At 38.9% G+C, this 27,386-nt stretch overlaps 1 protein-coding gene across 37 annotated transcripts in view; it reads right to left on the minus strand.

The window, feature by feature from the left end:
* The window catches only part of ELAVL2 (ELAV like RNA binding protein 2), a 107,186-nt gene that overhangs the window by 42,946 nt on the left and 36,854 nt on the right, over positions 1-27,386 (minus strand). For 3 of the 37 annotated variants that reach the window (XM_021535951.3, XM_021535949.4, XM_085567576.1), the window contains exon 1: positions 800-27,386. This exon is cut by the window's right edge. The exons of 32 other annotated variants lie outside the window; for them this stretch is intronic. Coding sequence is in view for 2 of the 5 variants with exons in the window: in XM_085567575.1 (XP_085423701.1) it covers positions 1-17 (17 nt within the window). In the remaining 3 variants the exon portion in view is untranslated. 2 more of the 37 variants (XM_085567575.1, XM_085567574.1) reach the window with 1 other exon arrangement.

Raw genomic sequence — 27,386 nt, forward strand, 5'->3', positions numbered from 1 at the left:
ATAGCTTGCTTGAACATCCCAGGTCCTTTATAGGTAAACACACACAAAGGGCAGAGGCATGTCTTTAGTTTGCCTGTCAGAAAAAAAAAAATACTCACTCTTAGGTTACCTATAAGAAGGGTAGATGTCAATAAGCACTTAATGATTGCTCTGAAATCCACATATTAACAGCACATCTTGTGCTTGGTGAGTCTGCACAAACAGGCTAAATAACACTTGTTTCTTTGTCTCTGTTTTCACTTTTTGTTTAATAGTATAAACCACTATTTGTCCATTAGCAGCCCTCCTCACCTACACATGCATTCATTTGCTGTTCCCTCCATTACACTATTAAAGAATCTGCAGCACAAACTAGGTCGGGGTATTACTTGGTGAGAACTCATGCAACTCAGGAGAAGAAACCAGTAGAACAACTGTTGATTTATGCTAAATTATATGGAAGAACTGTGATACAATAGATGAAAGATAGAAAACTTCACAGAAAACTTAGAATTTTTCTGATAATGAGGTGGTTTCAAATCTTAAAGTAACTTCAAAAGTTACTAATGTAAACACAGGCATAAGACTAGAAAGCATGAGCCCTTTAGAACAATAAAAAACAATTTCTAGCCTCTCAAAAGTGGCAGTTTAGAAGGAGAACCTTTTCACACACTCTTCAATGAATCACTAAAGAAGTAATACCACTTAACATTTCTATATCTTGGCCTCAAAGTCATGATGAGTTGAAATAAGTGAATAAAATGAAGATGGTTATAAAAAAAAGGTCTCATGAATTTTAGGGAAAAGGATTGTAATTCACCCCCGCGACTGATGCTGCAGAAGTTAATCCTCAGAAGCTTTCTGCAGGAAAGAAGGCTTGCCTATTCCAGGTAAGCAGTGAGAAGACAACTGAAAAACTGCAGACATGAACAATAAACAGCTATTAGTATAGGTATGAAAGAACTTAATAGTGCTGCTGACAACACTAAAAAGGACAGAAGCAAGAAAGTGTAAATTATCTATGGAATGTAAGTATTTGTAGGAACATGAATAATGTATACATAGATTAAAAGAAAAGGTCTTCACTCAGGATGAAATGCTTTTGGAAACTCTTAACATTTCTGCAAAATGCTTAAGAGTATTAGGATACTCGAAACAATGCCCTACTAAAGCTACTATGCATTAGGAATGAACCCAACAACTTGTAAGGAGTTCTGAAAAAATAAGGTGTGTACAACAAGGCAAGAACATTGTTTAGCAATGGACTAATCTACATAAAAAATGTATCTCTTCTGACTGAAATTACTGATTATCCTATCAGCTGGGGTAAGGGAAGGGAAACATACAGGGTAACTTAAGTTATCCTAGAACCCATATTAGAAAGACCAACTCTAACAGTCTTCTGTAAAGAAAACAAGCACCTCCATTCCATTAAGGGTTCAGTTCAAGTGAGACCCCAATAAATGATAACCATTTTTACGTTCCTAATTATTCAGTTCAATTTAGACACACAACCACTTGTATCAATATAACAGATTTCCTGAGCAAGAGAGTATCAACATGCATTAATAATTAGCTCATATACAAAGAAAAACACCCAGAACTCAGCACAAAATTATACCTTTTCCTTGTATTGCCTTCCTTCATGTAAAAAAAAGTACAAAGCTAGCTAAGGGAAAATTATTACTTTGGTTATAATTGAAATTTTAACTAAATTTCAAGTTGGGACTGTTTGAACACAGCTGGCTGTCAGAACACAGTATTTATGTTCAGAAAGAGTTTCACCAAAATGATGAACACAAAATCACAAACAGCTATTCAGATCTCAAATAAATAAGCTGTGAACAATTGCAATACTTAAATAATACTTTAAATACGACTGACTTTTAACAGGAATGATTTTTCAACTGCACTCTACCAGCCACAAAATCTTGCCAACTACATTTATTGCTCTTATTTACTGTCCCAGTCTCCTATGTTAGCTCTCCCAGCCTTCTAACAAAATGCTTTCCAAGGCAATACGGCTCTGTCAAAACGCATATGTATTCTTCAAAAGGTAACTGCATCTTATTGCAGACATTTTCCTTCAGCCTTAGACATCTGCAGTCCTCTCAAGCCTACTAACACAAGAAAACAGAGGATTCAGTAGGGCAAAAGGAGACAACTTGATGACACTTCAAATATAAGCAACTTGATAGGCTGAAGAGTTTCAAAGTCAACATCCACTTGGAACTGGCTAGGATGCCTACTTCAATTTTTCAGCATTTACCTCAGCATTCCACTTGGGCCGTGCAAAATTTTCCCTCCTTTCATACTGCAGTTACATCCTTCATCCCCAGTGCCAATTTCAAAAGCTGATGTTTACCAACATAGAGGAACAGGAAGCAAACCAAGTTAGTCTGGCTGAAGAGGTACACTAACCAAAAAAATACAAGTAAGAAAAAGACGCTCTTCTAATAAAGAAAGTATGTGTCACCTTCAAGGCCACACACAACTCCATTTACTCTTTGGTGCATCTTCCTGAAGGACAATATGGTTTTGTCCATTGTGCACTCAACTGTCTTCACTGCAACAGAGGATGGATGATAGGATTCATCTTCCAGGATAAGGGTGACAAGGTTACAGGAACAAGTCTCATGTGCTGACTTTTCATGGCAGTACTCCTTGCTCAATGCTCAGTGGTAAACTGAGAGACAGTGGTGTGTTTTGGGCCTAACTATCACAGACATTCCATCAGAGTGTACACCTCAGCAGATCCCCAGGGCATGAACCCAGTATCTGCATCACAGTTAACCCTTCAAACTGCAGGACCCCCGCTCAGGAGAGTTTTTGCTCTCTCACAGGGAATTTTTAGCTGAAACACAGATCTAGACAAGAGAAAAGTTGCATGACTAAATATCCCTACCCCTTAAACCCTCATGCATACTACTAGTTAGCACAAAAAATGACATCCTCAACACCATATAAAGACAGGGAAAATGCAAGCAGCTCAAAGTCAGAATTAGTAATCACCATGCCTCTCCCTTCCTCTATACCCATCTTTACAAGTACTATCAAAGTGGTATCAGGCTGGACAATAACACAATGCTTACAGACTCAGATGTCTCCGTAAGCCCAAATCATCAGTGGCCTGACAGACTGACATGTCACAGCATCCCTCTTTCAGCTCTAAAAGTAATGACAAGCAAAGCTTATGTGCAACACAAAACTGAATTCAAATCAAACTGAAGCATGCACCATTATGTACACATAGAATCAAGTCATTTTTGCACCAGAAACATTAATTCTTCCACTGAGGAAACTTTCTGGGGGAGAAGAGATCTTCATAAGGACAACAGCTCAATTAGCAACACAGGGGAAGATGCATTGGGATTTGCCAGTATGTGCCTTCCAGGAGATATGACAGCAAACAAACTACCTGAACAGCCTTGGACATGATGACTAAAATTGCTTAAATGGCCTAGGATCACATCTTAGAGGTTAAGTATTATCCAAATAATAAATACCTGCTTTCATTGTTTGGTGAAGGGCCTCAAAGCACCATGGAAAGCAAAGAAGAGGGACTTGTGGCAACAACTAACTTGGCCTGACTTTTTTTTTTTTTCCCCCCACAGCTGGGCCTGAGGGGTTGGAAGAACAGAGAACTGTTCAAACTGAAACTCAGCATACTCTGCCCTCTTCAGTCAAGATGAGATGCGATTTGTAACCTACAGTTACAAGGCTTCTGTTTTATGACTTCTTTAAAAAAGATTGCAAATTAGCAAGAGTGAAGACATCAACAAGCCATTCTTGTTAACAACCCATAGTGAACTAACATAAAAACACATGGCCAAGGCCAGTTTACTCTCAAAATCTACTATGGATAAAGACTGACTATTCAGTCTCCAAGAAGTGTTCTTAGTGGTCTCAAGTCAATAATCACATTTAGTTACATAACAAAGCTAATCTGGAGCTATGATTTGTCCCATCCTGCCCCACCTGTAGTAGGTAGTCACTGGAATAGGTTCTTTGAAAGCAGTACAAAGGCTTCCTATACCAGATGAACATAACTTTTATTTCTTAATCCTGATAAACCATGAGTAATGAATAATGCAATACAGATATAACATGACAGACCCATATGCTGTGCTGTCTTGTGCGCAGAAATCTTTATTTCTATAATCCAACTAAAAATGCAGAGCAACGAATATTTAAAATATTTGCTAGTTTAAAATACTCTTGCTTTCAGTCACCACAGAAACCTTGCCCAGGTCTTAAGATTTCTGACCTCTGGGGATATGAATTCTTGCACAAACATGAATTCAAGAACAGAGAAGCAAAAATGTCAGAACCCCTTGTTAAAACTGTCAATAATTTAATACATCACCATTAATACTGGTAATCAGTTTTGCCTATTATTTTGGCCATAAATATGAAGTTTCTGGGACCACTTGGGTTCCACATGCTCTAGTTCTTTCTTCTAACCTTTTTGTCATGGCAAGTTGTATCTAGTTTGTCTCCCACTCCCAGTTTTCTTCAGTAGCCCAAGTACCATTGAACTGTGTATCACTAAACTGCCTTAATATAGCTTTGCTCCTTACACGGGCTAACCCACATATTTTGACTGTCATGCTTTATTCTTTCACATATTATTCTATGCTGTGTCTTAGACCCAAACCTATTAAGACTACAATTTGTGTAGTGGACATTTCTATAATTTGTGTCTTAGCATCATATATATACGTATTTCTGAAATCTAAATTTTGCAACAACAGAATCTAGATTAAGCCATTTGCTTTCCAATTAGTTTCAAAAAGATGATTTCACTTACTTACTGCTGCATAAAAAAACCTGAGGTAATACCCCCTTCAACATAAAACTAATTATATGCCTAATTCCATAGCAAGAGAAACACAGCCACAGAAGTATGCCACTATAATAGATCTCCCAAATACTTGAACAATTTTCAAATCTTTGACAATTTATTTTATTGTCCTGTACATCTTCAAGCTTCAACATCAAAGAAAAATGAAGAGAGTTGTTTGTGAAAGAGATGGTAAGAAGTCTTATAAGATAGCATAAATGAAATCAGACCAACAGCACACAGTTCTGAAAAAACTTGCCCTCTATCAATGCATATCAAGTTCTACAAAGTTGCCTGTGCCCCAAAAATCTTGCTGTAGTACACAATGGAGTACAAAGAAAAAGCTTGGAAAGGGACAGATACACAACAGTAAACCAAAAAAAACACTTTGAGAACATCAACAGCTGAAAAATAGCATACTGATGCCATCTGACTTAGAATATGCTTCCTTCCTATATGGGCTAACCTGCATATTTTTATTATAATTTCACTACAGAAATGCACTGAATCTGAGGCACTGCAGAAAGCCTTCTGCTTTCATCCAGAACACGTCTGAGATAAGAAAGTGAAATCTTAGTTTATCTCTAGCATCCTTTTTAAGAGATTTTTCAAATCACAGTATTTGTCATGGCACCCAAAGGATGACTTCTTAAGTCTTGAAGAATATCTCAAAATAAACTAGACATTTTTTATACTGCAACGTAGCTCTAATATGGAGAGAAGAGCCCAAGTTTGGACATTTTAGCCTTTGTTTCATAATGAAGCGGACTTCCAAAACAGGGAAGTTTCACTGCCATGAGCTGAACATTATGCATAGGCAGAGAACTGCTGTCTTGTATACAGGAATTAGTAAGTTAATGAAGATTGTTTCAGAAACAGTATGCATCTTCCCTCCTCACACTGTATCTTGCAAAAAAGATGACAGTGTTTTATACTTCATCACTTAAACTACAGAGTACTTACATCTACACTTCACCAGGAAAATAAAGAATATGTTTTACTACAGCAGGGAAAAAAGCCCCAAACATCAAAGTAAGCCCTGATGACATGCTGACAAGAACTCAAGAGGCATCAGTGCTTTGGAGCAATCTGAACGAAGTGTTATAGTAAGTAATAAAAACCTTGTTGGTATCAGGCATGGGGAATCACTGTGCTACTTCATATATTCCATTAAATATACACAGAAGTCCAAAACAGTTAAAAAAGATAAAAGTTACACTGTTTATATAGTTCAGTTATGTTTGTAGGAGTTGAACTCCCTTAGATTCCATTGTCAAAAAAGTGTGGTCTAATTACCCTGGAACAGATTCCTCACATTATAAAAGCAGCAGATGAGTTTGAAGAAATCTGTGCCACTGGATGTCAGCACATTCTAGCTCTGAAACAATGTGAATCAGGAAGAAAAGTATTTATTTAACAATATTCAGTTGGGCAGACTTAATTTAAGCTTTTCTGCCCAGAATTCAGGTGTAGGTATTTAAAAAAACAGCGTAGCTAAAAACATGAAAACAGGCATTTCCCACTTCTGGAAATGAAGGTGCAGTCAGGATAAGCAAAATTTGAAAGGATTTAGGTCATATGAAGTGCTGTATTGTCTCACAGCAATAAAGCTAGGACTTTTCCTTCTTCACAATGCAGGTAACTACTTTCCACCAACTTCCTAAACAGAGCAGCACCTCTGAGTACAGCACCCCTGGTATCAACAATTCACACATCTCAAAGATCAAAACTGTGTTTGATTGTCCCATTATACAGATACAATATTAAAGAAGACATGATTGTCAGGTTGTTTTTAAACCAACAAGTCAAACAGGATTTTCATCTACTTAATTCACTGTGCAGACATTTTATACTATTCTATATTAAATGTAGCTTTCAGTCAATGTTCAACTTTTAGTCTTCAAAAGTTCATTCTTTTCTCTGCTTTTGGGTAAAATACTAGAAGAGTAAGTTCCTAGAAGCATCGATAAAGAAAAAAGGAATTTAAGCTTTCCCTACTGCATAAATACTATACAAAATGCACAGTCACATGTAACCTGCAAGTCAGCTCTGCAAAACTGTTTCTCAGATGAAATATGTCAAAGTGCTCATTTTTTGCCGAATTACAGCTCTTTTACTCTATGAAGACAGAGCACATCAGGAGTAGCTGCCTGAGGCTAAATGCAGCTGCACCTGCAGTGAATTATTTCAATTTATCCAGAAGAAGCCACAGCCCATAACTTGAACAGGTGCACTCTTCACTGGGTTAAGAACTGTATGGATGGCCTGGTCCAGAGAGGGCAAAGGAGCTGGTGAAGGGTCTGGAGAGTAAGTCGGGTGAGGAGTGGATGAATGAGTTCTGGTTCATTCTGGAGAAAAGGAGTCTCAGGGGAGACCTTACCACTCTCTATAACTACCTGTAAAGTGACTGTAGCCTGGGTGGGAGTCAGCCTCCTCTTCCAGGCAACTATCAAAAGGACAGGAGAATATGGCCTTAAATTGGGCCAGAAGAAGATTCAGATGGGACATCAGGAGGAAATGGTTCACTGAAAGGATTGCTATATACTGGAATGGGCTGCTCAGGGAGATGGCAGAGTTCATGATTGTTGCAAGTGCTCAAAAAATTACTGGATATGGCACTCAGTGCTACTACAGTTTGATATGGTCATGTCTGGTCAAGGCTGGACTCAATAACCTTGGAGGTCTTTTCCAACCTTTACAATTCTATGAATTTGTAAAAAAGAAATATTTCAATAACTTTTTTTAATCTTGTGACTGCCAATTTTGTGACACCAAAGCTCTGAAGCCTGATGTTGAAAAGACTTCTAAGATGTCAGTGTGTGGAAAGTTGAAAAAGTTAAAGTTACGAAGTCTAATGTCATTTTATCTAAGGTCTATAACACTAGAAGACTCAAGGACAAAGGGAAACTAAGAGTGGGATACCACACAAGTAAAAAGGAGCAGCATTCTGACACTGAGGATCTGCCATCAAGCATGACTTGACTGACAATGAAAACAGCTTTTAATATAGTAATTCTTCCCATTTGCAAAAAAGTGGACTATTGGTAACTTATCTCCCAAACTTACCATAAATTCAAAGAAGAAAAATGCCAGAGACTACATATACTAATTATAACCTCTGCCACAGAAGTGTGTACAACTTTAGATTTTGCTTTCTTTACTACACATTTTGAAAGGACATTCAATGGCTCTGTAAGAATTATTCTATTTGTTTACAACAGCTTATGTCTAAACTCCCTGCAGAACAAGGAAGAACTGCTGAAACAAGGTTTGGCATGCATGTCTCCAAATAACCTCCACCAAACCTACAAAATCTCTCTAGGTTGCTAGAAGGTTAAACAGCTGTAATAGAAAGGCTTGAAACAAATTCAGCCAAGTGTTAGTCTTAATTTGCTGCATTTTTCAACTGGTGTAACATCAATTTATTTATTCAGTTTGTTTTTAACAGAGATCTAAAATGCATTCCACAGAGAGAAGAACACAGAATAGTGCTGTAACTGTCCCTATTAAATTCAGAGAAAATAACTTCCTTTTCTACAACAGCTTTGGACAACGACAGCAGCTCTCATTTAAAGCCATATGACAATTTCACTTAGATAACAGCTAAAAATGTTTAGTAACAGAAAGTGCTTAAACACAGAAAGGTTCTCAACTAGCAGAGGCTGTCCTCACAATAAAGACATCCCATATGGCAATTATTTTTAGACTGTTACGTATCAGAGGTTAGAGAAGTCACATGGTTATCTCCAAACTACCAGTTCCTCAGCTGATTTTTGTATCTCACAGAAAGAAAAAGCAAATTGGGGTAATTTTTAGAACTAACGTAGTTCAAATTTGAAAACTGTGACACCTTCTGAGTTTGTTTAGCTTCCATAACTACCTATTCTTTCCAGTAAGGGCCCAAAAAGAAAGCAAGCCTGTCATTTTTGACAAAAATACCTAGAACATTCAAAGCAGATCAGCTGAGTTTACTTAACCTGGCTCTAATTCACTGCAGCTGCATTTAATGAACCACAAAGAAAAGCTTATTACTGCAGTAAGAGACAGAGCTTAGTGGCTGAACACCCTCCAAGCTTCCAGCATCCTTCAGTTGGTTGGCTGTGCTCAGCATCAGCTACTGCATGAACTGTGTAGTGTAGATAAGCATACAAAGTCAACAGACAACACCACCTCCCCCTGCCTCTGTAATTTCTAGGATGTATTATCAAGAGGATTTCAGGTAGGGTATGCTACCAGATATGTTCAAACAGCTGCTAACAGAGATTGCATTTATTCATTGATCCTTGAAGTACTCACCTGCTTTAAACACTGAACAAGAGTTATAGAGTTCTTGTAATGATAACTCATACAAACACTTTGACATATGAGTATGTAATCTACCACATGGGAGACAGGAGAACACCTTGAGCTGCCTGAAAGATCTTCAATCTCATCTTTACAACCAGTGACTATGAGTGATCGAGAAACCTCAGGTCTTACTGCAACTTCGTTAAATAACAGTTAAAAAAACCAGACCCATGCATTACCTCTACATACACAAAAATGATTTAGGGATTCCACAAAGAATTACATCAAAGTTTTATTTAAAATGAGCAAACATGTACAATGTACAGAAGTCTCAGTAACACATTACTAAAACCAAGCTTAGTTCTCTAAAATACTGTCAGTTCTCCCCACTGGGAATTTGGCCTTTGATATACTATATGTTTAAGCTCATATTTTAAGACTATGGCTCTATAAGGAACTTCATCTATATTCTTCTCAAAATTTCATGTGTAACTTTTCCATGAGCAGTTTTCTAGTCTCAAACAGATCAGTATGTAAAATAAATCAAAAAGCATAATGAGTAAACTGAAGTACTAAATATTATGTTAAATGCATTTCCTTCACCTTCTTCCTCTTATGTCAGAAAGAGGGAACTGAGGGATGTAGTACAAGAGAAGCCTCAAAAGCTACTCAATGTTTTCAGCTTTAACTACGACAGACTCATATTAAGTGCTTCAAAAAGCACTATCTGAGAAAAAAAAAAATCAGTATGATTAAAGGTCTCCCTTCCAATTCTTGTAACAGAAGAGTGACGCACTGAAAACAAGAAACTTTACCAATTTACTCAACAGCTGCATTCCTATTTCACAGAAGTATGTAGAACACATGTAAAGATTCCCAAACACACAGGGACAACAATGACTGAGAGGAAAAGCATTTTGTTCCAGGAAGCTAATAAATGACTTTTTTTTTTTGTTTGTGCAACAGTACAGAGAATGTTGAGCTTTCTACTTCATTTATCAAAGAAAACCTACAATTAAGTCAACACTCCTCAGTAAACCCTTCAGAAGGAAGGCAGGTAAACCTCAGGGAAAACAGTTAACCACACATCAAGTTCTAACACACAGCAGCAGTGCTTTAAACAGCCTTCCAGAGGAAGAAACACTAATTGGAAATATCATAGGGATTTTGGAAATATCTTAGTATGCCCAAGCACTACAGGCTAAAATTAGAAAGAATGTTTCCCCCAGAATTTTTCTTGTATTTCTCTCCCCGTTTAATTTTTTCACACACTACCAAAAACACTTAATTCATTGAGAATTTCAGAAAATACAGAAATGCTCAGTGACGTCCTTCCCCACCAGTGATTTACAACAAAGGTACCAACTATTTGTCCCCCTACCACTCCCACAGGGTCCTAAAACCAACAAAAGTGTCAAATCAAAAAGAATGTCTGAATAGTAACCCAAAAACTAATATAAAATGGCAGAGGAGGAAAAAAAGTCCACAAAAACAATTCTTATTCCCAGTATTTTAAAAAACAGTAAGTGGTGCAGTCTCCCAAGTGTCACATCAGTCTGTTACATTCCATTTTGCTTATGCAAAATACAGATCATTATATTTCTCTACAGAATCCACTACAGTACATGGATTAGCTATTCAGAGTAACAGTACTAGCAAGGCTCTTCTCTGAGGCACTAAGAAGAGGTATAACTCTTAAGGTAAATTTCTGCATTTATTAAGACAAGGCACATGAAAGAAGCAGCAGGAATCTTTCAAGAGAACTAAGAAAGCAGTAAGTGGTAGGATGTAATTCAGCTGGCAGAGAGAGTGCACTTGAAAAGCAAGTGGAAAAAAGTGGTATCAATTGTTTTGCAAACCTACCACAATTGGATTACCTGATCCAGAATAAACTGTGCCAGTGTAAACTGACCTAAGCAGATTCTGTTCACCTTAGGGAGCAATATGCTTCTGGGACTGCTTGTTCCTACTCTGGTTTTTAGCCAAGTGTTTGTGATGCAATGACTGAACAGCATGTAACCATGGGATCTTGGGAGTTCATTAGGGAGGTAAACACTCTTATTACCACCTCTATGAAACAAACTCCTTCACTCCACGAAGCTGTGTCCCCCAAACACTCATGCTGCAGAAGACTACCAGCCAGAAAGAATATGAGTCAAGTATTTCTAGCAAAACACAGGTACTCCTGAAAGCTTAAAAATAAAGGAACTGAAGCCTCAACAACTTAGCATTTTATTATCAATATTTACAGATGCATGGAGGAGAAGAGGAGGACATCTCAAAAAGTGACATAAAATGTTAAAGCACATTAATACAAACCAAGTAATAACAAGAAGAAATCAACAAAAGCTTCATCAGGTGAGCTCAAGGTTGCTGGGAGCCCTCTACTACACAGCATCTTGACTTCCAAACCTTTCATATTTGAAAGCTTCATTTACGTTTTCCAAAAAAGCTATCAGCTATCAACTCTTATAATCTGCTTTAACTGGGTGTGTCTCAACAGCTTGGATGAAATGGCTTCTATACATACACTGCACATCCCAACATTGTCAGTGCTACCAAGTGGCCAGTCAAATCACCTAGGTTTGATTGCTTATTCTTGTTTGGAAACCTTGACTACATGTCATACTCGTCTTCCTTCCTTTTGGAGAACTTTCTAAACTTATCATATCAACTTTGTATTCTTACTAAATGAGAAAAAGACTAAGATCCTAGTAAGGAACAACAATAATGTTTAACCCCTTTGTTCATCAAGTTCACCTGCAAAAAAAGTGGAATTTAGCAAATTTGTGGGGTGGGATTTTTTTCCTTAGTTTGGGGAGTTGGGTTCTTTTTTTTTTTTTTGTTCTTGTTGATAGCTGAATTTGAGTTATTAGAGAAGATTAAAGAATCTACACACAGAACACAGACAAGAGACTTTTCACTTGCAAACCTGATTTTGCATACCCTGTCATGTTTCAAATTCCGTAGCTGCTCCAGCAATTATATGTGATGTTTCCCACAAGTTTTCCAAAGCTGACATTCAGCTCAATAAGGCATCACATACACTACCCTTAAGAACATCTGACCACCTAAACTCACACAATGATCACTCAGGGTTGGAAGTCACCTCTGGAGATCACTGGATCCAACTGCCCTTCTCAAATAGGACTAACTAGAGCCTGGACCACGTCCAGAGAGCTTCTGAGCATCTTCTGACATAGGATACTCCACCACCTCTTTGCTTCATTCTGAAAAAGTCAGTACAGAAATCTACCTCAAGAAGTTGAAAAAGAGCAAGAAAATCTGGAAGTATATAAATAGATATTAAATCCTATCCACATAAGGTGGAAGGTGATTCTTCCCATGTATTCAGCCCTAGTTGAAGCCACATCTGGAGGGCTGGGTCGAGTTCTGGTTTCTTCAGTAGAAGACAGACAAAGAGCTACCAGAAAGGGTCCAGCAGAGGTCACAAAGGTGATTTGAGGCCTGGAGCACCTCCCTCATGAGGAGAGACCACAGGAACTGGGTCTGATCAGTCTGGAGCAGAGATGACTGAGGGGGGATCTCACTAATGCATACAAATGTTTCAAAGGCGGGTACCAAGAGGGTGGTGCCAGACTCTTTTCAGTGGTGCTAAGAGACAGAATGAGAAGCAATGGCCATAAACTAAACCACAAGAAGTCCAACCTCAACATGAGGAAGAACTTCTTTACACTGATGGTGGCAGAGCACTGGAACAGGCTGTTCAAGGAAGCATGAAGACATTCCAAACCCACCTGGACATATTCCTGTATCACCTGCTCTAGGTGACCCTGCCTTGGCAAGGGGTTGGGACTGGATGGTATCCAGAGGTCTCTTCCAACACTAACTGTTCTGAGATTCCGTAAGATACCATTAGCTGCTACCTTAGCACCTTACTAAAATTCACATCATTTTAAGAACACAATGCAACATACTCAACCCTCCACTATCACTCCCCAACTACTTCACCATCAGACGTATTATCAACTTTTGAAGAGCTACTAATATTCAAGGAGACTGTTGCCAGGTTTAAGTGAGAAGTAATTTTCTAACTTTCCATTATGGGTGAAAATAATTTAAACCACCTCACTGTCATGACAGCTAGACTATGACCCACTTTTAAGGTTTAACAAAGTCCAGAATAACTGAACAGTAGTCCCTATGACCTACTTGCAAGGGACCTCTCCCCAAAAGTGGGCAGAATAAAGACCTATCTGATTTCAGGCGTTAGCAATGCAAAATGCAAGATAACCAAGATGTTATGTTTAACTTTATTAACACATACATCCAACAATCTCATTTCTCTTTAGTCTGAATGCTGTAAAAGCCTTTCTGCCCCTGCTGCCACACAAGACCTCCATTATGCCTAGGGCACACTGTGCTAAGCGTCACAGCTTGATAATGACCACCCTTGTTACTGTTATGAGGCACCCTCAGGTGAAACATCCAGCAGGTCTAAGTTCTCATTTGTCTCTTCATACCAGGAATCCCTGATATCCACCTGCAACTGTAAACAAAACAAAAAGGCAACTCACTCTACACTTAAAGTTTTGAAAGTCCAACTCTATATTGTATTTGCTCAAATATGAAAAACCTCAAATTTGGCAGAGGTAACCAGCAGCCATCTACAGGCGTCAAAAGTTACTCATAATTACCACCATCATAAGTTTTATGTCTCAAATCTATGGCAAACCATTTGCTTCCTGACATTGCTCCAATAAACTTCTGGCACAAAAAATCCTGCAACAGACAAGCTGTTTCTTCAAACAGGTTTCCTTTAATCTTTCATATCCAAGTACCAACAATCTCATCCAATTCTAAGCAGATAAACTGTCACTTAAGAGATGTCTAAAAGCTCCTCTTTATTCTCTGTGGGGAAAAAAAAAAAAATCTCACTTTAAGAGCAGTTGTTTTCAACAGAAACAACAGGAGCTAAAAAAAAAAAAAACAATTAAAAAAACCCACAAAAAACCAAGTCCATCAGATATCCAGCCTTCTCTGCAACCTATTACCTGGTGTCTGAAAAGAAACAACCTCAAAAAAAGTAAAAAAAAAGAAATCATGCCAGGGTATGTCAAACATGCTACACCAACTTCACTATTCCCAAATCACCACCCTATCCAATCCCTTTATTAAGCCAGTTTTTGCAATCTGTTTCATGCATTGAATAGCCCACTGGCATACTGGCATTCAAGGGTGTTTACCCCCTCAGCCCAATGTCATACAGGGGTAACACTGTCTCACAACCAGGAAAGCTCATATAATGAATGATTCAAACTTATTGGAAGTTTTAATGGGTGTAAGGCACAAAACAGTAACTTTTCTTTAGTTCGTGACACTTCATTTCTGTACAGAATGCCAATGTGCTTTTGATTTTGTTTTCTATTTTTTTTTTTTTTGTCTGCTCAGCTCAACTGGTACACAGAACTCAAAATTTTGAACACAAAGTTATTTAAACACAGAGTTATAAACAATCTCAAACAGATGGTCAGTTCTCCTCTGAGCTTAAGACTTCAGAGAATGAGTCATGAAAGCTTATATGTGCTCACTGGACCCGTTTTCCTGAAGCTGTAAGTCTAAGTAGACTTATTCAGAAGGACTACCCTAACACAGGTTCAGCCCATCTTGTACTTTTCATCAGCACCTTCTACTATGGAAATAGATACCAGACATTTGCTGTTTCTTTTATGCAAATAAAAAAGCTATTTCAAACAAAACCTATGAAAGCACAGGAGTTCCTATCTGTGCAACAAAAACTAAGCTGGTCATCTCCAGGAGACCACAGGACCATCATGTGTAATGGTTACTTGGGAAGACAAAAGCTGTAACTGCAAACTTCCCCCCCTTCACACAGCTTTACACACTAAGCAGATTATCATATGGTTTGGAATATCCCTTTGGTCAGTTTGGGTCAACTGTCCTGGTGATACCTCCACCCCCAAGCTCCCACGCACCCCCAACCTGCTCACTAGTGTGGCTTTACTTGTGTTCAGCACAAGTACAAAGGTACTTCGCACTACAGTATGGCTCCACACTAGCCGCTATGAAGAAAATTAACTCTACCCCAGGCAAAACCAGAATACTATCACACAGTCATAGCTCAGAATTTGTGGTATTTTCTACAAAGCCTACCCAGAAATATAAAGATACTTCTAATCATCATGATTTTGGTGTCCTGTACCATTTTCTTCCACTCATCTCTCAATTGCTAAACTTGTCAAAATAGAGTGGGATGATCCAGAGGGACCTGGGCAAAGTTGTGAAGTGGGAATCTCATGAGATTTAACAATACCAAGGTACAAGACCAAGTACAAGGTGCTGCATCTGGGTCACAGTTAAGTCCATGTATCAAGACAGGCTGGGGAATGAACAAATCAAGAGCAGCCCTGTGAAAAAGATTTGGGGGTGCTGGTGGATGAGACGCTAGACATGACCCAGCCATGAGCACTCACAGGCCAAACATGCCAAACATGTCCTGGGCTGCAGACAAAGTAGTGTGGCCAGCAGAGAAGGGAAGCGATTCTGCCCCTCTCCTCTGCTCTGGTGAGCCCCACCTGGAACCCTATATCCAGCTCTGGAGTCCCATCAAAGGAAGGACATAGACCTGTTGGAATGAGTTCAGACGAGGCCACACAGTTTGTCAGAGGAATGGAGGAAGGACCTCTCCTATGAAGACTAGGAGAACTGGGACTACTCAGCCCGGAGAAGGCTTTGGTATGATCCAACTGCAGCTTTCCAGTACTTAGAAGAAGACTATTATAAAGACGGAGAGAGACTTTTTTCAAGGGCAAGTAGTGACAAGACTAGTAAATGGCTTCAAACTGACAGAGTAGGTTTAGATTAGATATTAGGAGGAAAACCATTACAATGAGGGTGGTGAGGCACTGGAACAGGTTGCCTGGAGTTGTGAATGCCCCATCCCTGGAAGCGCTCAAGGCCAGGCTAGATGAAGCTCTGAGCAACTTGGTATAGTGGTTAAGTGTCCCTGCACATGACAGGGGGCTTGTATCAATGTGATCTTTAAGTACATTCCAACTCAAACCATTTTATGATTTTTACAGGGGTGATTTTGACAAGTACTACAAAATCTTCTTGCTGAGCTCAAAGACTTGTGGAAGTTTATTTCTAGTCTCATCAGTAGTATTTTTGTCCTTTATTTAGAATTAATTTAATTTAGGATGATAAAATGCTTGAGTTTGTCAAAAATAGAGGAGTGATACTAGACCACTGGCTCAGAAAAGATACCTAGCTATTTTCTGTAACAAGAAAACTACTTGTGCCTTTAGCATAATCTGTACTTTTTACCAATATATCTGTTCAGAGACAGAAAGCCATAATGTAACATCCTCGATGTCAAACACGACTAGAAAAGGTAAATGCCAGCATGCAGACAAATTTTCAAGCAATAGTCAAAATCAGGATTTCTTCCATCGAGCTCTTAAATAAACTCTTACTTATGAAAAGAAACAGTCATCTCTCTACAGAAGAACCACCTAATATTTCAGAGTCCACTACAATTCGAGCAGTCTTGCATGCAGATTGGAACTCCAAGGTTTATGTTAGCAGTAAAGCCTGAACCCAGTGGAAATGAGCTTCTCTAACAAGCTTATGCAGATAGAAGATCTCTTAGCCCCAAAAGATTTTCAGTCAAAGGCTGCAAAAATGATGAGAAGATAGCTTGGCAAAAATGTTCCCTGAGATTTAGCAATAGCTTCTATTGTATCAGACAACAAGCCTAGTACAAATTTACTCAGCTATCAATTGTCTCCAGTCTTCATCATTTTAGTAGAACATGTTGCTGATGACAACACACTTTACTCCTCCTCTGAACCGCAGAAGCTGGTCTTTTTCCCCCTCTAGCTAGACAACTGTTTAGGTAGTGCAAGGTTTTTCCACTAAAGATTTGAGATCAAAATCAAGCTCTAGACGTATTTGATGGTTATTTGCTTCCTGACAAGGTCAAAAATAACTTCATGTAGACCAACCAGACACATATTTTAGGGAAGTTCTCACAACAAGAACTTAGCTGGTACTGCACATCCAAAGCTTTTTCAAAACCAGACTTCTAGTAAGTATTGCATCCTTGTCACTCACTCACAATATGGAAAGTAGATTACAAATAAGACACTCATTTAAAAAAAGTACCCAACCATGCATTCTATACCACATTAAGTCTCCAACTATACAACTACAGCCTAATGTCTGACAGAAGAAACTGAGTAAATACTTAGGAGGCAACCCTATTTGCATACCCAAGTTGCATCTTTAAACACAAGGATGTTAACTACTCTTACATAAGATGGAAAGAATGTTAACTTATTGTTAGAAGTGTGAAAAGCAGAACTAAAACCAGCCAGTCACACAAACTCTTAAAAATCAAGCATCTATTTCTTAATACAGAAGGATGAAAAATAATTGTGGTTTTTTTTTAACTGCTAGCAAGCTGATTGATTACACAATGTGTACTTTAAAACTGCTGAAGTTAATACAACTTACCAGCATTGCTAGAGTCAACTTTAGAAAGCTGTCTGGAAAAAGCAAGGCAGAAGAAAGACTACAAAACATGGGCCTTCTGCTGAATGGGGCAGATAATCTGGTGACAACAGACATGGAATAAGATGAGTTTGCCTACCTTTAGCTTTGATCTTTACTGATAAGACCAATATAAATACCAGATGAAGTGGAGTAAAGAAGGTTAAGACACACTTTTTAGAGATATCCAGTGTCAGGACAACATATGTTTAAACATATGAGAACTTACTGCCACTGCTCCTACCACTGATAAGCACAGAACACCCACAGACAACACAGACCCTCTGGGCAAAGCAGGAGGCATCCAAAAACCAACTGGACATTGACCCTGCTTTAAACTAAGGATTGAACTAGAGTATCTCCTAAAGTGCCTGCCAATGTAAATAATTTCAGTTATTAATATAAATTAAGTACCTTTAATATATTAAAAAAGCTAAAGTACGCAGTAGAGGGCTATTAACTGCTAGCATCCCCTCCAGTCAATGAAAACAGCACTGAACACAAGAAGTGTACATCACATCTGTGTCTTTCTGTTTTCTTACAGATAAAGAAAGACATTTTCAGAAGTTTCCATGTCATCTTATTATTTCACCTGTAATTACAAACAGTGTTCACTTATACTGTATTTCATTAACATTCAAAAGCATTTGCAGGTACAGGAATACATTATGGTACACCTACACATCAGCTTTCACCTTCCACAATTATGTCAATAGCAACACTGCTTAGCAAGCAAGATAAGGCACTGAGAAAAAGCAGAAGAGAGCCTTAAGGAATACTCAAGACCTTATTTCTCAGACCAAAGGTACTTTTCGTAACGTTTTGGTTTAGTGATTTTTATTTTTAGCCAAGTTTCCAACTAGCATTGTGATATAATCCACATGAATGTTGGGATAAAAATGTAATATATCATCCATGCATCCTGTTGATACCTTTAAAATGACTCTTAGAGAAGGCACCAACAGTAAAACAAAGGATATACTTGTGCTACACCATTAACCAGCATAAATGGAGAAAGAATTAATGAACACAAGGCTCCAGGAAAACTACCTGGCAAACCAGCATTCAACTTCTAAAATCAGCTCAATACTGGTGTTCATGAACTCATTATATTGAAACTATTTGCAATTTTCCACTTAACATGCAATTCCATTCTTCCATTTATCAGATTAAATACATTCTAGAACATGGACCAGAACAACAGTATTCTCAAGAGTACATAAAGCATTCCACTTATGCTCAGGAGAATACCCTATTTTTTCCTAAAAAGTCCCTTTCCCCTCAAGCTTATCAATTTGCCGCTGTTACCAGCATAAATAGGAAAGCAAATGCTGGACCTGTGTCAAGACAACATTTCTTTCAAAAGAGTCCTGCCAACACCACCTTCATTTTCTAATGAAATGAATTTAAATAATGAATTACCAGACTTAGCAAGGAAGCTTGGAAAATAAAGCTTTATGCTTCAAAATTTTTGATAATGATTCAACTTCTTGAATATTGAGTTGGTGCACCTCCCCAGTTCTTTTCTGACATTGCTACTGTAGTCTACCTCCTCAAGGCTGTTTGTGACAGCTTCTTTATCAAACACAGACAGACAAGATGTGACATGCCTTTACAGGGGCTTCAGAACTAAATTCTTCAATGCTAAGGAACAGCTGTATGCAAGCTATAAAAAAAAGGGTAAACACACACACGGGAATGAACTGAAGTAGAAGGAAACTGCCTAAAACAGCAACTGTTTCATGATCCATTGAGCAAGTTCATCATCACTGCCCCGGCTTTCTAGGATTTTTCCCCTGCACGCATCAGAACTTGCCTATGTAATTCTTCATCAGAGTCTCCACACATATCTCCTGAAAGCACTGCTTTACAGCTCTGTTATACTGAAGTAATTACATGGTCACCATGCCCATCTGCTTAATCCTTTACTGCCTGGAGCACCTGCTAGCACAGTTGTGTTTTTCCATTACAGCCACCTCTTCAGTGCTGGAACTACCAAGCACTTCTGACCTGATTTGCCTGTTGACTGTGGTTTTGCTTCAATCCACCACCCTTTGTCTTGATGGATGCCACAATGAGAAATTTTAAAACATTGCTGCAAAATGATAAAGATGAAAAAGACTGGTTAACAGTCCAGTAATACCACTCAAGTCAGACAACTTCTAATTACTTCTAGCTTAAATCTACAACCTGTCTTTCACAAAGTGCCTATGCCAAAACACAGATATCTCTATTTATAGACCCATACCAAGAGGCAAATAATTAAAATTGAACAAATCAAACACTGTGCTTAATTCTGCCGGTAATTCAATGCACTCTTATTTTTCACATAGTATATAGGTTTGCAATGTCACACACTGTGCACAAAGATGCATGAAGAAAAAAGTAGAAACAGTCATGCAACATAACCAGTGGCTCTGGCTTTTGTAGCCTTACCAGCATTTTGTTGGCTTAGTAAATGTTGGAGGAGGAGAAACAACACACACTGGAATGAGCCACAACTATTTGCAAGAGGCCACCTCTGCTTCTGGGAGCTTCACAAGCAGGTCAGGCACATGAATGAACACCATCACTGTGTTCCACAGTGCATATTCCACTTCTTCATTCATCTTGTATTAATTCCACAGAAGATATATATGAAATAATGAAGACAACTGACATCTTAACATGAACAACAGTAGCTTATTGCTACTGAAGTGAGGAGTATACAACAGCAGGATCAATAATCTTCTCATTAGGAAAAGGCCCCACAGCTAACACAGTCACCTGAAGTCCTCACAGGTCCCATTTTCATCTCCAAATTAAGACAGTATGGCATTTAAGTTGGACAAACCTGCTACTTACTTTTCACAAATAAAGAGTGGGAAACGTGAGAGTGGCAAAATCCCAGGGTCACCTACAACCCATGTTAACACAATGCACTTTGAGCCCAAGATGTGTGATGTGGAAAAAGAAGGGAAGAAAACATAGGTCTGCGTTTTTATATAATTTCCAATGATGTTACTGTTACACAGCAGTTCTAGTACTGCAGGTTTCAAGGGTGAATACACTTAGCTTAAGCAAGTGTAATAATAAAATTTTAAAAAATTCCTGCCTTTAAAAAAAAAGGCAGGAAAGTATTGAATAAACATCAAAAGGCTGTGCTCTGGCTATACCTATACAGTACAGTAGGTCATAAGCATTTCCTAATCATAAAACAGCAAAGCAGTTCCAGGAAAATATACTGCAGGTAACTGTCATGATCTGCGCTTTTAGAGAAAGAGCTATAGAGACTGCCTGCCACTTGCCATCAAGAGCATGTCAAATGACATGCTCCTTAATACATGAATGCCATTATCCTGGTTTGGTACAGAAATGGACCTTGAGGAGAGGCTATTTTTAATTAAGTTGTAAAGTTATTACAGCTCACTGAACTGAAAGGATGTTTAAAAATTCATGCCAGCTTGTCTAGAAGGGGGTGATCAAGTACTTGTTTTGTACAATTCCTTCTTGATGTTACTTGAAAAGGATGAGATTGGAGATCTCACCTAGATATTAGTGATGAGACCCTGTGGCAGAACAATCTCAACATTTAGTCACAGAAAAAGCATTAACTAAGGACATGCAAGAGTTTCATCTCGCTATCACATAACTGAAGGTTTTATTCTTCCCTACAATATCAGTCTATATCCAGACTTCTCAAGTTTCTTTGTACTTTTGTTCACAACTGGATTCAGCAGCTTGCACAGACAAAGCAAGCTTCTTCATATCACTCACACATTTTATTAGCATAGGTGGATGTTTGCTAGCCCCACCACTATCTTGTTGGTCACTCAAATGCATCAAAATTACTCACAGGATTAAATCCTGAGCAATAAGCTTCTCCTGTGAGAAGTGGGAATCAGAAAGGGAGAGAAAATACTTTGCCACTAATTTTATTAGGCCAAAACATTAACTGAAGTTAGTCATCAAACAGGTGAGGCTGGACCACAGTGAGTTACCTTGTCCAACCTCCCTGCTCTGGTAGCTTCATCCTAAAGCACTGCTGCACAGGATTGCATCCAGATGGCTCTTGAGAATATCTGTGAGGGAGACTCCATAACTGCTCTGAACAGCTTGTTCCAGTGTGCAGTCACATGGTCAATGAAGAAGTATTTACTCGGTTGGAACTTGTGCATTGATTTCTGCCCACTGCATCTCATACTATTGCTTTGCACCACAATCTGGTTCTGATCTCTTGACTCCCACCCTCCGGGTACTCATTGATGGGGTTCCGCCTCAGCTGTCTCTTCTTGAGGCTGAAGAGGCCTGGCTCCCTCAGCCTTTCCCCATACGAGAGATTCTCCAATCCCTACATAATTTTTGTCACTCTCCTCTGGACCCGCTCCAGGAGCTCCATGTCTCTCTTGTGCTGAGATGCCGCGAATTGGACACAGCATTCCAGGTGAAGCTGCAACAGAGCTGAGTAGAGGGGAGGATCATCTGCCTCAACCTACTGGCAATACTCTTCATAATACAACCCACGATACCATTGGCCTTCTTGGCCAACAGGGCACTGCTGGCTCATGGAGAGCTTGTTGTCCACCAAGACCCCCAGCTCCTTCTCCACAGAGCTGCTTCCCAGCAGGTCACTCCCAGCCTGTGCTCATGCCTGGGGTTGTTCTTCCCCAGGTTCAGGATCCTGCATTTGCCTTTGCTGAATTTCAGAAGGCTCCCCTCTGCCCATTGCTCCAGGCTGTTGAGGTCCTTCTGAAGGGCTGCACTGCCCTCTGGGGTATCAGCCACTCATCCCAGCTTTGTGTTGTCAGTGAAATTGCTGAGGAGGCCTCTGCCCCTTCATTCAAGTCATTGATGGATAAATTGAACAAGACAGGGCCCACTATTGGACCATGGGAGACACAACTAGGAACAGGCCTCTAGCTAGGGCCTGTGCCACTGGTTACAATCCTCTGTGATAACACTACAAAGGCTAGTTACTAGCAGTCCCACATGAACAGTTTTAGATTGACTTAACTCCTCCAATTGAAGGAGAAAAATTTCTTGTTCATCTTAATATGCATTTTAAGAATGTACCATGACTATGTAAGACAGCCATCATTTTGGGTTTGATCTGCACAGATAGCCCATACTGCTACATGGCAAAAATGGTCATGAGGCAGAACGCCCTAGAAGTAGTGCAAGTCAAGATTGTCAACACCAAGCTGTATGGTGTGGCTGACACATAGGGATGGACAGAACACTGTAACAGGCTGCCCACAGAGCTGACAGATGCCCCATTCCTGAAAATATTCAAGGTCAGATTAGATGGGACTCAGAGCAAACTGAAGATGCTCCTCCTCTTTGCAGGGGAGTTAAGACCACGAGACCTTTAAAGGTCCCTTTGAACCCAAACTGTTCTATGATCCTTATTTTTCAGTCCCTTTAGAGGCCACTCACATTACTTCACTCAAAGGCAGACAAGAACATGTATGTATGAAGGTGAAGTTGAAGAACAACTTTATGTTCAGTCATGTTTTCCAATCCTCCATACTCTTCAAGTAGTTACCTGGTATTCATAACCACTGTAATTTATTCCACAGAAGGCATAAGTTGCTTAAACACATTCCATTCTGTCCTACCTCCAAGGTGTAAGAGAATTGCCCATATCATATTTCAAGTAAAATAAATTTGAAGCACAGTGGAGTACACACAGAAAAGGGCCAGTTAGCTATTATTAAAATACGTGAGCCAGAAGCAATACCTCAGCTATTTATAACCCTTACCCTCTCTGCTATCACTTCCTTTCCATGGTCAGTAGTCCCTTCCTAATCCTCCTGAGATCATCCACAGAACAATGGACAGCAAATAAGGTACTTACTGAATGTCATGATCAATTGGCCACATATTGTTAATTGGAAAAGATGCATGCCTTTCACACATTGCCAGCTCATAATAGTGCACAGAAGTATGTGGCAGAAGCATTACTGCCAAAAGTAGTTTCAGACAAAGGTATTACAGTTTTTAGTTGCCACACAGAAGTCCCTCTTGTGTAAAAGCTCATACATGTACCTTCCTTTGCCTTCCCTCTTTAAGGTACCATTTAACTATATAATGCCACAGTCACTTCCAGAAACCAGAAGCTAGAAATGCATAAGTTACATGTGGATAAACAGGGATATTAAAGTCTAACACACCATTAAATATATCAGACTGATAGTGCTCCATGAACAGGCTTACTTCAATCTTTATAGCCATTTTCCATCTCCTGACTCATTAGTCACATCTTCCCATTTTTCATCACCTTTTAAGCCACATTTCCTCTTCTACTCTACCAAAACACAACCTAACAAGCAAAGAAAGATATCACCCACATCAAGGCACCCTGATACAACCTTCTCTGGAAAGTCTAAACAAGGCCAAAACTCAGAAATGCTCTTCCAGAGGTGTGCCCAAAACACCCTTTGCCATCTGAACCAATATTCAAATATTCACATTAAAAAAACCCACAAACACAAAAAAAACCCAACAGAAACACCCCCCAAGAACAACAACAACAAAAAAAACTCCTGAACAAAACAAATAAGATAAAAAAACCCAAACCAAATAAAAGACAGAAAACCTCACATTTAAACTGTTCTATAAGCAACAACTTTCAACATCTTCCGTTTGACACAGATTGGGCTACTGTTGGCCAGTAGCTTGCTCGTTATATCTCACCTCTTGTTCAGAGAGGTCATCACTAACATCATCATACTAATCATTCCAGTTGTCAAAGGACTGCCATTTGGCCCAGAACTGTCTAAGGATTTTCAGAAAAGCCTTCTGACACCCACTGCTTTCAAGTGGATCATGCAAAGGTACATACTTTTAGGTCCCACAGGACTCTTGAGACTACTTTAAAATTGAAATACGTGTGCCTCTAGGTTGATCCCCACCAGGAAAACAAATTTGGACAGATCACTGTTCTTTTAATAAGCCAACTTGCAAAGAGGAAAAGACAACTAAATTATTTTCTCTCAAAAGAACAGCATCATATGACCCCCTAAGAATTAGTAAACATTTAGGTGTATGATTGATGAAGAAGTTTGTTGAAAAAGTCTGATTGATGATATCGTCTAAGTGTAAAGTAGACTCGTAAGGGTAGCATATAGTAGCTAGTAACATTATTTGTCTAATTACTATCCCAAATACTTGAAGACTGAAGGACTGGAAGACTGTCAAAGCAGTGTTACAACTGTTAAAACTGTGCAAGTGACTGTATTTCACCTAGAAATGTATTCATAAGAACAGGCAGTAGTTTCATAATGTGCTGTTTTTTCTGGCTCAACCACAGATGAGCTTGCTTTTTTGGGTTTTTTTTTTTGCTTTTTTTTAAGACCCAAACTCTGCCATGCCTCAGTTCTCTGTCCAGTAAATGCATTTTATTTTGTCAACAAAAGTGGTAGACAGATGTGTCATTTGGGTCACTTGGAGCTTCAGATCATCTCCAGTCTTGCGCCCCACCTGCAACAAGATGAGCCATATGGTGAGATTGCTCAGCCCTTTATACTGTATGGGCTGAAAACTCTCCAAGGAGGCAAACAGCACCGTCCATCTCTGTGGACACCAGGCCCAGCAGTTCTCATGGAAAGAAAAGCATTCACTCACTCCCTGTCTCTATGGCCTAACTCATCTCACTGCCTGCCAGGGCTCAGGGCTTTCTGCCCCTAGCCCTGCTGGCATCACTGCCAGGTCTGCTGAGTTTTCAAACAGCATTAAAAGTTACATGGAGTCAAGCATTCCTAAAATAAAAAGATAAGGGGGCTGATTAGCATTACAAATTCATAAATTTGGGTAATAAGCGAAACTTCAGCACCACTCAAACTATTCATATTGCATTCAGATATGAAAGGTACCTTCATCTCTTTGCTACATCCACAACACTTCTCATGTTTCATGGAACTGTGGTTCTTCCTCCCATTTATTAATCCTGCTGTACAATTTCCATGTTTTCCTAAGGAGAATTAACTAACTCTTCAGTCCATACACATCGAACACAGCAAACATGTACCACTCACATTCAAGTATTCAAAGCTGCCCAGACAGTACCATGCTGTTACTGAGTGTACCATTTCACATCCTTTTGTGTAGGTCAATGTGAAATTTTGCCTGCATGTACTGCGTTTGATAGCAGTTTACTCAGTTATCCTAATTTGGATTGAACATGTGGATAACCACATGTCTATAGCTCTTCCTAATATCCTGACAAGCAGAATTTTTCCAACATGCACACACAAAAACAACACAGCCATCTTAGGTCAAGCAAGTCACAAAAAGATATATAAATGAAATTTTAAAAGGGCAAGTTAACCCCATTTGTAAAACAGGGGGACAGCTACAATTAGATGGTAATTAATTTTCAGTATTTTAATAATTTAGCAAGTAGTACTAGCAGCCACAAAAATTAGGTCTCTGAGCTTGGATACACTTTCAGAACACACAAAGATTACTCAAGATTGATATGCAAAAGTATAAACTAAATGTGATACTTCACACTTAAGTTAAAAAAAACCAAACTTCTCCTGCAAAAACTATCAACTTATTTTCTGTTCTCATGCATTGCTTCAAGCAGGAAACCTGATGCATGCAATCATTCTGTACAATTAACTCCAAAGACAGGCAATTTAACTTAGCACTTCTTCAGGAACATTGACATTTGTCATCTTGTAACACCTAAAAATGTTCAAAACAAGTAATCCTTACTCCACCTGGTTTCACACACACAGTATTTGTAAAGATCAAGAAAACTGTATCCACAAAAGAAAAACACGCTATTTTCGCCACAGGACAAGTTTGCAGTACCTATTCCTTTTGTAATAGCTTGTTCTATACTTCTAACACTACCAAACTCGCACAGAAAATTGCTGTAGATTCACAGAATGGTCTGGGTTGGAAGCAATCTTCAAATCATCTAGTTCCAACACCTCTGTCATCAGCAGCACTATCTTCCCCTAGATTAGGCTGCTCAAAGTTTTTAATGTGTCATCTGTCTTATACCATTTAACATAGAAACAGTCACCGTCTCAAACATTTGAGCTGCACAAGAAATCTTCTACATAAAAAAGAAAACCTACGGCCCAGTTATAATTTCAGCAGAGAAGAGATTCTTGATCACCAGAGGTATGTCCAAAAAAAAAAAAAGACAATGATCTCCACCATGATGGCTAGTTTTATATTGTTCAGCTGCAGTGGTTCAGAGGAATTTCACTACAAGAACCCCTTTTCTTATAAAAATAGCCTTTAGCAAAAGACAAGCATGACTCCACTTAAGTTTCTTTCCATTTGCTCAACTGTTACAGAAAAAAAAATCACCTACTCAGTCGGTTAATGAGGCTGTAATTCCCATCTTGCCTATCAACAGCTCAACCATGGATGCAGTCCAAGGCAAGTGTTATTGCTATGCCAAGTTTTACAATTTAGCTATCTGAATGCAAAAGCAGCTTCTAGTCTTCTTCACTTTATGCAGTTCACTTTGTCAGCACCATCCCTTCAGAATGGATGCTCTGGCCAGATTAGCAACAGCAGTTCTAGGTCAGGACCTCGATTTGGGCTTGTAGCTCAAGGTAGAAGCACATAAAAATTAAAAAGTCAGAGTAATTAATACACTAATTTCTTCTCTACTGCATGCATGCAGTACATGCATAGTCTGTTACAAGCAGCATATGGTGTTTTAGAATTATGACTTTAGTTGTCCCACTTTTGGAAATAAAGGCAGCTTCTAATGCTTATTTGGGTGGAAATGAAC

Source organism: Lonchura striata, chromosome Z, assembly GCF_050655825.1.
Source record: "Lonchura striata isolate lonStrDom1 chromosome Z, ASM5065582v1, whole genome shotgun sequence".
Lineage (NCBI taxonomy): Eukaryota > Metazoa > Chordata > Aves > Passeriformes > Estrildidae > Lonchura > Lonchura striata.